The sequence below is a fragment of the Anser cygnoides genome, chromosome 7 (genome assembly GCF_040182565.1).
Source record: "Anser cygnoides isolate HZ-2024a breed goose chromosome 7, Taihu_goose_T2T_genome, whole genome shotgun sequence".
NCBI lineage: Eukaryota > Metazoa > Chordata > Aves > Anseriformes > Anatidae > Anser > Anser cygnoides.
Genome location: NC_089879.1, coordinates 35,014,598 through 35,027,873, shown reverse-complemented (window position 1 = coordinate 35,027,873; position 13,276 = coordinate 35,014,598). Strand labels below are relative to the sequence as shown.

At 36.0% G+C, this 13,276-nt stretch overlaps 1 protein-coding gene across 7 annotated transcripts in view; it reads right to left on the bottom strand.

The window, feature by feature from the left end:
- Positions 1-1,842: 1,842 nt before the first annotated feature.
- Positions 1,843-13,276, bottom strand: part of DLG5 (discs large MAGUK scaffold protein 5) — a 111,387-nt gene continuing 99,953 nt past the window's right edge. For 6 of the 7 annotated variants that reach the window (XM_013175812.3, XM_048060143.2, XM_048060146.2 and 3 more), the window contains 10 exons: positions 13,107-13,271; positions 12,580-12,763; positions 11,498-11,646; positions 11,017-11,187; positions 9,709-9,905; positions 8,834-8,977; positions 8,532-8,659; positions 7,640-7,749; positions 6,073-6,182; positions 1,843-3,678 (listed from right to left, as the gene is read on the bottom strand). In XM_013175812.3, coding sequence (XP_013031266.3) covers positions 3,575-3,678; positions 6,073-6,182; positions 7,640-7,749; positions 8,532-8,659; positions 8,834-8,977; positions 9,709-9,905; positions 11,017-11,187; positions 11,498-11,646; positions 12,580-12,763; positions 13,107-13,271 — 1,462 coding nt within the window. In that variant the 3' untranslated portion in view covers positions 1,843-3,574. The remainder of the gene's footprint in view (positions 3,679-6,072; positions 6,183-7,639; positions 7,750-8,531; positions 8,660-8,833; positions 8,978-9,708; positions 9,906-11,016; positions 11,188-11,497; positions 11,647-12,579; positions 12,764-13,106; positions 13,272-13,276) is intronic. The other variant, XM_048060147.2, reaches the window with a different exon arrangement.

The following is a 13,276-nucleotide window of genomic DNA, read 5'->3' as shown; positions in this document are numbered from 1 at the left end:
TGCTATCAAACGATCATCAGAAATGTACTTCTTCAGTGAAGAACACTGAGACATCTTCTAAGCAAAATGACAGAGAATTAAGGCTGAAAAAAATAAAACAGCTCTCTTCAAAAGCAACCAAATAAATAAAAAACACCTTACACCAATTGACACAGCAGATATAACAAAATTTAGATATAACAGAATTTAAAGGAAGAAGCCAAACACCTTTTTTATTCTGTTCAGTTTCTGCAGGTCTGGGACCATTAATGAATCAGTGCACAACTCTGAAGTCTGCCTTGTTGAATATTCGTATTTTTCACAGATGTCTCTTCAGTTTCCAAATGAGTGCACATTTCTCCAGTGTCAGCATATTTTAAAAGAAATCATCCATTGTGAAATAGAAATATTAGAAATTATATGCAGCCTTAAGCATAATTTTAGAAAAGATTATAACGCTTCAACCATGAATACATCTATCTCAGGTGTATCTAGAAAAGCTGTTCAAGACTGCTTAGCACAATGATTGGCATTCACTGAAAGGGATTATGATATGGCCTACCAATTTATCAGACTCTGAAAAAAAGACCCTTGTCTGATGCAGAGGAGTTGGCAGCTGCTGGACCGTAACTCTGTATCTAACAAACCCTTGCCCTGCAATTCAGGTCAACGTGAACAGAATGCAAAGGTCTGTAAGTACGTAAGACAGATGCTTGTCAACGTATTAACAACAGATCATACAGATGGGACACAGTATCTTCAGCCATTTTATGCCAGTTTAGCTATGGGAAATAAAGTAAAAAGTTAACTCCATACCTACAGCAATACACACTGCACACATGGCAGCTTAAAAGCAGGAGGGTGACATTTGCAGATTTTGTCATATAACTACGTTACCTTTAAAGGATTTACTAAATAACCACAGAGCTATATTCTCTATTTAAAGACCTGTACGAAGTTATTGTTTTCAGAACAATGGCCAAATCTAGCTCCAGCATGTAGTATTATAAAATAAAATGGTGTGTCAGGTAACTCTTAATCTGAGCTGAAGGAAACTTATTCTGTGTTTAACCAAGCCTTCAATTCTACTTCCTTGTGATCAGAAGGCATGCATGGTATGGCTTTTTTTTTTTTTTTTTTACTGACCTGCCAAAGCCTGAGCATTCTCATTCTCTTTGTCCTCTATTTGAAGATGGTGTACAAGTCCTGTACTCAAATTACTAGAAGACTGATCTTCTTCCAGTCTGGTTCATGCTCAAGTTGACCATTTAGTATTTGAGAATAAAACAACTGATAAAAAAGAAAAAATAATACAAAATAATTACCTTCTCTAAAGTTTAAGATAACTCAATGAACAAACCAGGTTGGTTTATTTGAACTGTAAAAACAGAGCTAAAGAATACAGGTACAGAGTACCTTAAAGCTATTAATAAATATTTTGGCGATTGAGGTTTCACCTGAACACAGGGCAGGAATTCTCAGTGACACTCTCGTCAAAATAACTGTAATAGATTTGTTCTCCCACCAAACCTTGCATTTTTAAATACAAAAAAATATCTGCTTAAAATCCTTATGTACCACTTGGACACAGAACGTTAAAAATAGGCAAACAGAAACCAAAATGTCCCTTCTTGCAACCTGCTGTTTTTTAAAGTCTTTGGTATTTATGGCTTTTAGCTATTTTATTTGGTATTTATGGGCCTGTACACAAGGCAGGGGCAAAAAGACAAAAACAAAATTTGTTTCTTTCAAGGTGGACACTTGTACCTATATACACTCATTTTAGGCAAGAGATAAAACCCTGTATTGGGCCCTAAACAGAGTCAAACAGGCCATGAGGTATAAGCACCTTTTACACACAAGTCAAGTTATAGAAATTGACCTTTATTTTGCTTATAATCAGTTTCTTCAACCTTTTTTTTTGATACAAAGTGACATTATTTTAGTACAGAAAATCCATGTCAGAACAGTACCAGTTTCAGTTGTACCATTGTAGTCTACTCTGACCTCAAACTTTAAAAAACAAGCTAAAAGGAGATAAAAGAAAAACTGCTGTCCCTCACCATGACAAATACTTTGATTAGTAATTCATCCATACCACCTTCTTAATTTATATATATATACACAGTATTATAACAGTATGGTTTAATACTATATAAAATAATACTGTATACATATATTTTGTGTGGTTTACAGTTCAAAAATACTCTCTCTATATAGTATATAACTATATATAGTATTTTGAACTATAAAATAGCATCTGTAAAACAATTTATGTTTTGGACCAAATCTTTCTTTGAAGACCTGTACAAGAAGAATCCCTTTTTTTTTCTTTTTTTTTTTTTTACTTAAGCTGCAAACAAACAAAACTGCAGGCTGTAGTGTAAAACTAGAAACCTCTACATAATGAAATGTTAGGAACAGTGATTGAGAAGCAGTTCTACTCAAATAATATTTTAAGAACAATTAAAATACAGTACTCAAAAAACATGGCACAGAGACAGAAGAGACAGGTAGGAAACCTGTGTTAGGAACACAGAGTCAGAAGTGCAAAAAAAAAAAAAAGGGAACCGATACAATGGAGTTTGGTACAATAGGTAAATAAGTATTGCAACCAAAACTAAATGATCACTTTTTACAGTGAAAACATTAACAATTCAGTACCTTCCTAAAGGCTTTTAATCAAAACCCTAAACCTGCGGCTGGCCTTAAATAAAAACAAATCTATGTGAATGCTACACACTGAAATACAAAGATAAGAATTACCCTGCAAAATTGCACCAACATAAGCTTTCCATATTTACAGTATCTAAAAGAGACAGGGCACAGCATGCTAGGCCTAGCTTAGGACCGTTCTCCACCAGTATTTAAACCAGGCCCAACAACCAAAAATCAATATTTCTCAACACACTTAAGCTTGGATTGTTCAGATATATTACGATGTTTAAATATTAGATTCATGCATAAAACAAGAAACAGTATCTTCGACAGACAAGTGTTGACATAATACAAACAGTGGTCTGCTCCGTAGAGGAGTGTACTTCCTTCTGAGCTTACTCCCAAGACGTACCATAAAATCCCACATTATTATCTGGTTGTCAAGTAAATGTGCTTAGAAATAGTAAAAATTGCAAGTAAGAGTCACGTTGCGCATAAACCATTCACTCAGAATTTCACTCTGTTGTGGAGAGTTAACTCATTACATTAAAGGACACAGTTAAAAAAAAAGGACATTCAAGTAAACAGCAACAACCAAATACTTAGAAAAGGTTTTTGTAAACTGGTCATTCTACAGGGTTTTGCAGCATTGCTAAATTCATTATTTATGGAGAAGTACACACAGGTTGCACACCACATGACAACCTGTCGCATGTACACGTACAATGTAAGAGACAAGCTCAGTGAAGTGACGAACCCCTTCCCACATGCATCGTGTTTTTTTTTTTTTTGTTTGTTTTTGTGTTCAGTGTTATCGTTCCCCTTCATGAAACAGAAATCACTTATATCTTTATAAAGACAGAAATGGACAGAGTCCATTGGATAGAAAGTTAGTTGGTTATTTACACCTGCAAAGCGGTTTCACAGCAAAATAAATCTACAGTGGGCCAGCTGGGATCCACAGGACTTTGTTTTGTTCTTGATCGACAGTTGTCATAATCTGAGTGCAAATGCTTGAAAGGGCTCCTCCCTGGACAATGCCTAGAGAAAAAGATACCCCCCAAAGAAAAAAAAAATTAGGCTGAAAAACAGTTATGATTAAGTACAAAGACCAGTCTTAGGCGTTTTTCTGCTGAGTGTTTATCAACATATCACAATTAATTTGCCCAATTCAATATTTGCCAGATGCATGACCATTGAGACAGGGAGAAGAATAAACAGAGCAAGGAGGTCAAACATTCAGTACACAGTCTCTTCTGCTAGCTGTTAAAACAGCTCTGGAAAGCAGTAGACCCGATGGCTATAATCAACTAAGACAACTGTTTTGTTAGAGTCCTCCATGTGCTATTTTCAGACACATCAGGTGGCAAAGTTTAAGTCTAAAGATGGTCAGAACCTACCATAACAAACCTCTGTTCAGCATGTGGTGCTAAGAGTTTTGTATTTATGTGATAATATACATAGAGACTATAGCTGTAGCAACTAGGCACTATTTACAAATATTAAAATCAAATTATGAAGCAGCTCACAAAGTTGAGGTAAAACAAAACAGCCACAGTTGCTACCCCAACTCTTATCGACAACTACATTCAAGGAATAGAAGGCCAACTGCAAGCAACTCCCTGAAGATCAATTAAAAGTTAAACAAAGAACACCTTGCATTCTACCCTTGTTAAAGATAACAGTCATAAAAAGCAAAATACTAACACTGACACAGCAGGGGAGAATATAGGAGCTTTAAGACATCAAAGGTAAGGAACTTCAGGACTAAAATGTGTCAGCAAAGCCTCTGGCCTCAGCTAACGCTAATGCTGGAAGACTGTGTCAAGCCTTATAAAACTTAAAGGTGTAATTCCCATTTTTGAAAAATACAGACTTTATTCTTATATAAAAAAATAATTGATTCTGCAGTGTATACTATAGTTAAGGATGTCACATGATTTTGGCTACAGAACATGCAACCAATAAGGTCTATGAAAGGTGACAAAGCAGTTAGGCAGTGATTCAGGTAAGTTTTGCTTAAAATTTTGTGCAGGCAACAAAGGCAACTTCAATGAGTTAAAAAAATGCACTTGATGAAGTAGTTGCGGAGCTCAGGTTGTAAAGTGTACCATACAACTAACTTCATGAGGAAGCTACTGTATCCAACATGCTAGTCTAATGCACCAAATCACAACTGCAGTTTGCTTACACGTCAGTGCAGTTTCAACAGGAAACCTGACTAACAGCATCTGGAAAAGCTGATGACAGCTGGAGTCCACTGCACTTGACACTAACAGAGAGGCCCTTCCCGCAGGCATGTAAGAAGGTACACAAAGCACCTTGTTCAAGGGAGTTCACTTCCACTATCAGGGTGAAAATGGAATGTAACAAATGACTTAACAAGGAGCAGATGATAACGTATAGTTCTACAATCTGGCCATGCACAAGTTAAGTTCTGTGAACAATCACTCAGTATAATTTAAATGAACATTTGTCTTGCTATTACATACCAGGGAACCAGCTTGGCTGAGGATGTGCAACTTTTCTCAGGATACACGGATAGCTCTGCGCTAAATGCATCCACTCCCCTGCACTTGGCAGGTCTGTCTCAAAAGCACTTCCATAAGAAACCCATTGTTTTGGGGGTGAGGAGTTGGTTTCTGGGCGTTTCAAAACACTTCTGTAATGAACCCATTGTTTTGGGGGTAAGGGGTTTGGTTCTGGCTGCTTTGGGCTTTTTTTTTTTTTTTTTTCCTTTTTTATAGGCTTTGTTCTCATTCACATCAAGATGGATAAAATTTCATCCTTACTCTTTTGAATGTAATGTAGAACCACATGGAAATTTACTCTGAAATAAGACAAGGCAGCCTTCAAATATAGCAACATTTCTGTGGTGAACAGCCTATTAACTTTAATCCAAGGTTCATATAACACACTTTAAGATGTTAAAAAGGTCTCTAAACCTGAACTATTCCCAATTAGAATGCACTTGAGACATCGTGGACAAAATCTGTCCTTTTTTACAAGATTTGAAGTATACCTCAAATAATTAGTTCACCAGTTACAGGTTGTTTTGGTTTTTTTTGTTCGTCTTTACCCAATTCTAAAACAATATTCCTTACATGGTATAAAACTGATAACACCGTGTCATCTATCATACTCAAATTATCTTCACTGTATTTCTAATACTCCTGGGCTTGTAATAAAACATTCTCAGAATCTCCTTAGGTTTTAAGATGTGTAACATACTAAAAACAAAGCACAAAAAAGCAAGGGATAGTACTTATATCTGCAGATTTCCTTTCCCTGTAAAATGAAACACCAGAGCATGAGGTTGCCCAATCAGGAAGTAAAATGAATAAAAGAATTCTATGAAGGAACATATTTGGAATTACAGCGTAAATTGAAGAAATTGCCACTCTATTCCTAGCGATATGTTGATTAAATACTAACCTGTAAAGTACTTGCTATATTCCTGTTCTATTTTTTGAGCTGTCTCAAACTGTTCTTTGGAATGTTTTTGTGTAACTTTGTCCCTCAGGAAGATTGGGTCTTTTTGTTCTCTGCAAAAACAAAAAGGGAAAAAAAGAAAAATCTTGCATAACAGTAATTTTATTTTAAATGGACTCAATATGATTACCTCTAGATTGCTGCATGTGAGAAGCTAATTAATTTGCAGGCATAATGCTGTGCACAGAGTGCCATCTACTGTGGTTCAGCAGTAGTTCATCAGGTTTAGCAAAGTCATCGGGATCATTTGTGTGCTAACAATTTTTGTTCGGTATCAGAGCAAGACAGTCTTCCATATAAGCATAGTTCTTAGTGCAGTGAAAAAAAGAAGCAGTATTTTATTTTATAAACACAAAAGTCACTATGAAAATTTTAGTGATCATTGCTGTGTAGGATTCTTACGTTACACAGCTTGCGGATGGGGAGTACACAAATGTACTGTGTACAAAAATATACACAGAATGTCAACAGAATCTGTGGCAAACCAAAAAGGTTCTTCAAGGGAAACCTTTGGTGCCCAGAGGAGACAGAGGCAAAAGCCACTGCATCTTATTTGATAACTGTTAGAAATCCTTGCTTTCTGTCTCTTTCAATAACCTACCAAATAAAATAGCTTTAATGGTCATTACTATATTTTCAGATGGGCTCAAGACATGACAGCTCCATTTATCATTCCATGTACGAACATACAATCCATACTGAAACAGACCTTTATGTCTTTCTTTAATTTGAAAGTGGTGATACTCATCTTCTTTATTAAACAGAATCAAATTTATCTAAAGATCAAGAATCTAAGTCTTTTGCTATCTTCATTTTTGAAGTTGAAATAAAACAAAACTGTTTCTTAATACTTATATAGGGAGATTATGTCACTTCTTGCACCTCTATCAGAAGGTGCAAAGGCTTAATAAAATATCAAGGGATATTTTATTTAATAAAAGATCAAGTGGTTTGTAATTCCTGCGTCCTGCTTCTGGACAGGAATTCAAGTAGGAAATTCACAATTACTTAAAGAGCACTACCTGACAAGACCACAGTATACACACTCGATGACAAAAGGTGACTTTTCTGGGTGGAGAACAGAGGAGTGAAAGCCAAAGGCAGGAATCAATTGGCTGCAGTGTAGGAGAGGAAACTGGCTAAGCGTCATCATACTTGGCCCCACTGAGATGAAGCTCTAGGTCATAGTTACCACTTAATCCTCAATGTCATTATGGATCATGCTGTATTTATCTTATGGCTTAATACAGAGGTAAGTGAGAAGGATTTGAATGACTCCTTGAGTACATTCAGTTTGGAATACGTTATTTAATTTCTGTGAATGATTGACTTAATTGCCATGCAACCTAAAAGAAATTAAGGCCATCTACTTCACAGGTGATTTTTATGATAGTTAATTTCTGCATTTGAAAGAGATTCAACATGACTGGGATGAAAAAAATAACACCAGCACCAAAACTCATTTTAATCGAAAATAAACATCCCTGAACTATACCCCTTACAGACTTACTTGATCTGTTTAGCATTTTTGTAGCGAATAAAAATTACAATAGGGTAGATATGAACACTGTGGAGCCGTTCGATGGCATGAGGAGCGATGTCAAGCAGACAATGACAATCCTAAGATCAAATGTAAATGCAAAACACTCATTCAGTTAAAGAGCACAAACACACATGCACCCCCCCTTTTTCTCCCCTGCTTACATCATAGCAACTCAACATAATCTCACTACGTGTTTAGCATTTTAGGGCTACTGATAAATTTGTACCCAAATAACTTATAAGTTAAAAAAAAGACAGAAAATGAAAAATTGCAAGAAATTCCATTCACAGTACCAAAAGCATGCATTGATAGAAATAAGAATATTTTAAAAACTAATGAAATGAAAACTCAGACTGAAACATATGCAATGTTTTTTTTTCTAATTTAAATGCACATATTCATTTTGTCTTTGAGAAATCAAAAGCAAACAGAAGTGTTTAAGTAATACGATTTTGTATGGTTTGACAAAAAACTACAAGCAATGAACAGATTTTAATTTATGTCTGTTAATTAACCTGTCTTCAGGATCATTATGTTTACATTATGGATGACATTAAATGGAACAGTTAAAAAAATCCCAGTTTTACAGGGAGGTGAAACCTATGGATTCTAAGAAGAATAATTTTGAACTTTACTTAGTAACGTTGAAAAATAGGAAAAAATATCCCACTTTCTGCAAAGGTGAGCTTACTGAAAGTGATTTTTAAACTGCTACAGGTAACCACTTTGTGGCCTTAGGAACAAGCCTCTCGATGGCTTAAATGACGACAACATTAAAATAAATTTTAGCCCTCTCCCCGCCAATAGTATGACAGCATATTACAAATTTTACCAAGAACTGTACCATTAAGTGACTCACCTTTTCTGTTATCTCCTTTATTGAAGCTACAGTTGTCACATCAAAATGTCCACTCCTCCGTTTATAATCTATAAACAGACAATCCTTCACGCCCCGTTCAATGGCTTGTTGGGAAGCTTTCATAACCTCTGTTACACAGAAGCACAAAACAGCCATTGTTCATTCCTATTCCTTCAGAACAAAACTAACAGAACAGCCTGTAAATTAAGATTCTTGCTTTTCCCATGTTTGTGCTACCATTTAGTTCACATACGGATATTATTAGCTAAGGGAGAAAAAATTATTTATATGCACATACTTACCAAGAGGACATCTGCAAAATTTTCCAGGGGATTCTTTGACCAACATGTCTTTCACAGCATCAAGTAATGGTCCTAGAATAAGCACAGGCCTAGGAGAGGTACAGTCCACTTTCTGTACACGCTGATATGCCAGACTTGTAGAATCTACACACACAGAAGACTTATTTATAGAAGTAGACATTATTCTCCTGGCATTCCTCAGATGAGATAACCTCAGATGAGATAACAGTAATTGTGAAAACAGCTCCCTTGCAGCAGATAAGGTCCTTGAGAAGTACAAAAATGCTCACTAGCCATTATAGCATTTCACAGCTTAAAATAACTATTTTTATAATTGAACCTCCTGCTTCCGTCCTTCACCCCTCCTACAGCCCCACCCCAATTTTTAAAAGCAATCATTCCTGTTATTTCTTAACAATGTGAACAAGACACAATAATCAGTCGGTTTGCTGGTTTCTTCCAAGAAGTGTTGTAATCAGCATGAATTCTGTACAGCACTAAACAAATCAAAGTGAATATTTTTGAGTGTACTCAGGATTTCTGTCTAGATTAAGTGACCTGGATAAAAATTAAAAAGTTGAAGGAAAGATCAAAACCCCACATCAAAAAGCCATTCCCCTCTGCAAATGAAACATTAATGTCAGTAGACTTAGGAATGAACAAGAAAAAACAAAATGACTTGTCTACATTTGAGATAATCTGTCTTGCCATTTAATACATTATTTTTTGTTGTTGTTATTACTAAAAGTAATGTACGCTCATCACTTAAAAGCACACGAAAAAGATACCTATTTTATTTGTAAAGGGTCTTGCTGCAGCAATTTAAAAACAAAAGAGAAAGGCTAGCCCCTTCCAAGTACTACAAAGGTACTTGCCATCCAAGAACGGAATTGAGTCTGTACTAATTGTATCAAGAGCCAGTAAATCCTTTCCATCTTTGGAACCACTTCGCTTGTGTTTATGCTTTCTTCTGAAGAATGACCTTCGTGCTGCTGCTGACAATGTCTTAGATGAGCTGTTTTCATCTTTAGCCTCTGACACACTGTGTCTCCTATAGAATTCCTGATCCATCCTACAATGAAACAGAGTAAGTGGTTGGTATTTCAACACATATATAAATATATTAGTTTGGTTTTTTTTTTTTTTTTTGACAAACAGTAGTACTGCTGTATCTGGAACACCTTCATGACAGAAAATTCATCAAAAGCAAACATTTATAATAATCAAATAAACAACATTTCAAAACTCACCCTCCATCATTTTTTCAGGTTCTTACATTATAAATAGCAACAAAGCACGTAGGGTGACCACTCTAACAGCCAGGGCAAAATTTTCCAAAGCTCCAAGAGCAGCATGCCCCTACTTGCCAGTAAAGCCAGCCTTCGCATACAACTGAAGATCCCATTCTTTATATGAAGCTGCATGTTATAATCATCCATAAAAATCATCTCTTATCAGTCCAAAATAACGTAGTTTTATTTTAGATAAGCACAAACATTTTGGCCACATAACACGTGAAATGTAGTTAATTTTACTAACCATCTTCTAGTAATAAGCCTATCAATGATGTGTATGCGTCTGTATGTATATAGTGCACATTCTACATAATACCATTTATTCCATGATCAGGATGAATTTTGAGTTACAACGTGGAGAGAATATTATCGGAAAAATATAAAGGAAAGCAGAGGAAAAGTAACCTTGAAATGAACAAATATTTTATCACTGAGTAATAACTCATGTGATTTCGGTAACTATTTAAAACTTTTAGTTCTTCCATGCTCCTGAACTTTTCTACCCATGTTATGCAGTTGAGGTGAATACACAGTCTTATATTAAAATTTATATCCACAGATAACTAAAACCACTGGTACTTTGCAAGAATGAGTGCAGTGGTGAGTTAAAGGATACTTTTGCTGTGGTTAATATCACTTACCGTTATTGAATTACCTGTCACACCATAAGGCTATGTATCCATTCCATTTCTAATTTACTTCTCAGTAGCATTAAAGATGACTTGGTAGAGCAATATATTTAAAATTATTAAAATATGTCACCCATAAAATGACATATGAGAATTAACATCTCCCAGAAATGATAGAAGCAAACACATTTTACATCACATCTCATTAGTCAGACATTTTTAAAGACCAAGGTAAGTAACTTGTATGGCTGTCACTCACATATATTTACTGGGAATCTGTCCTCTTTCCAGTTTTTGAGCATTCTCATCTAGCTGCCAAGCCATCCAGCAACCAAAGTTTCCTTGTGGTAGAGTATCATCAACATACAAAATGTCATCCTTCTTAAAACTTAAATCCTGTTCCACCTCCGCAAGACGGTCATAAAGTGCTCTGCAAAGGAAGACATAAATAGTCTCTTCAACTAATCTCCATCAAGTCAAGGGTAGAACAGATGCATTTTGAAGAAAAACTATAATAGATTAGGGCCACATTTTACATTTCAGGAGTACAGAAGTTTACAGTGAAACATGCAGCTTTTAACCAGTGTTACAGGTTGCGTACTTGCTGTCAGAGACTAGCTGGGATAAATCAATAACTTGGAATTTATAAAATGTAGTACAACAGATGTACTCTCTCATATGATGGTCAGCATGCTACCCTAAACTGCCTTATATTTTCATTACCAGCCACACTCAAATACCTAATATAGAATCCATCTCCAGGAAGCTCTTTTATCTTATTAAATTCTTCTATTCTGTATTGAGTCTTTATTTTGATGTTTTCTCCAGGCTTCAACATTTCGAGATAAGCTTCCTCAGCTGTTTTATTGCGCATATCAATGGACCCATACTGCAAAACACAAAACCCTTAAGTGTGATACAGATCTCAATGTGCAATAGAATCAGGTGAGCTTGAAAAACATGTAAAATTAGTCTTTTTCCTACTGACAGACTCAATATACAAGTGAATCTTACCACTTAACTATACTACAGTTTGTACTTCAAGATGTCTAACAGAAAATTGAGGGTTTGGGGTGGTAAGCAAAGTACTAGCTGAATACAGCATACATGCCCCGTGAGAGAGAGTCTACGCTTCTTTAAATAATTTTCAGAGCATAAACTGAGAACTGTAAAATTCACACTGGAAAGAAATTAATATTTTTAGGGGAAACAGGTAGTCTGAGGGAGAGTCCAACACAATTACAAAGCCAAGTCTGCATCTGGTTACTAGAAGCACAATGGGAGAATCTCAATGCTCAGAAAGTATCAATGCTCAGCTGTATCTGAAAAGCTCATAAACAAATACACATTTATCACCTTAACTGACCGGCCAAGAAGAGAAATATTCCCATGCCAAATTGAGAAAGCAGAGTCAAAGACATGACATGTTTTCCCCTGAAGCCTCATTACAATTTCATTGGGTAAATTCAATATTCTTCTCTGTTTCACAGTATCATCCCTATTCCTGTCTTTGTCATACATACAGCAATTGGATTCAAGGTTTTCCATTTAGATGGAGAGAACAGCTCTTCATAATTCCAGTAGACATATATTAGTCCTTCAAGCCTGTGCAACTTAGATTCTCAGAGGTAGCTCTCCAGGTGTGCATTATCCAGCTCTTCACAGGTTGCCGTCAGAACAAAGATTACACACCATTCTCACCAAGTTTTTGTGGCAGGCTCACGGAACATCTCCCATTGCAAGACATCAAGATTCTTTGTACAACTCCCTCTTTATACCATCCTAGATATTTTGTCAGTATGCTGCAGTTCTCCTAACTTACCTCAAGTATCATGTCACCTAAGACTAGTCCATCAGGTCCTTTTGCTGGGCTATCATCATCTACATCTGACACAAATATTCCATAGAGGTTTCCACCACATATCTGGATCCCAAGATCCACCTGGGATTTTTTAACAACAACAATTCTTGGTTCAGGGTTCCGTTTATTTGTGTCCACAGGGCCCCTTCCAAAAGGAAGAAAAAACAAATGTAATTCACTTTAAAAACCTGTATTAAGAGTACACAATGAACTATATCCCTGAACAATACGTTTGCATAATTATTATTCAATAATTATGCACCTACAGATACAATAATGAGAAAAACTACACATCACTTACTGATCTTCTCAACTAAACCAATCTTTTCTTAGACTTTACTTCACTCATTGTAGACCCCATCTTTCAAATCCAGACTGAAATCCTGTACTTTTATCCTGGGTCCACCTAATTTCTCTGCTGACTCATTTGAACCAGCCACATCTACTCTGACCTTTTTGCTTTCCATTTTAAAGACAAAAAGTTTTACCTTAAGGAACTCCGGGGACTTGTAGTTGGTGTGGTTTGCTTGGATGGGGGTGTCATTGTTCCTTCATCTTGTTCACTCACAGTATCAATTACGGAATGATTGTCAGGTGTCGCAGCTCCACTGCCTTGAGGGGTGGAATGATTACTCACAGGTTCTAAGCGAGAACTAAT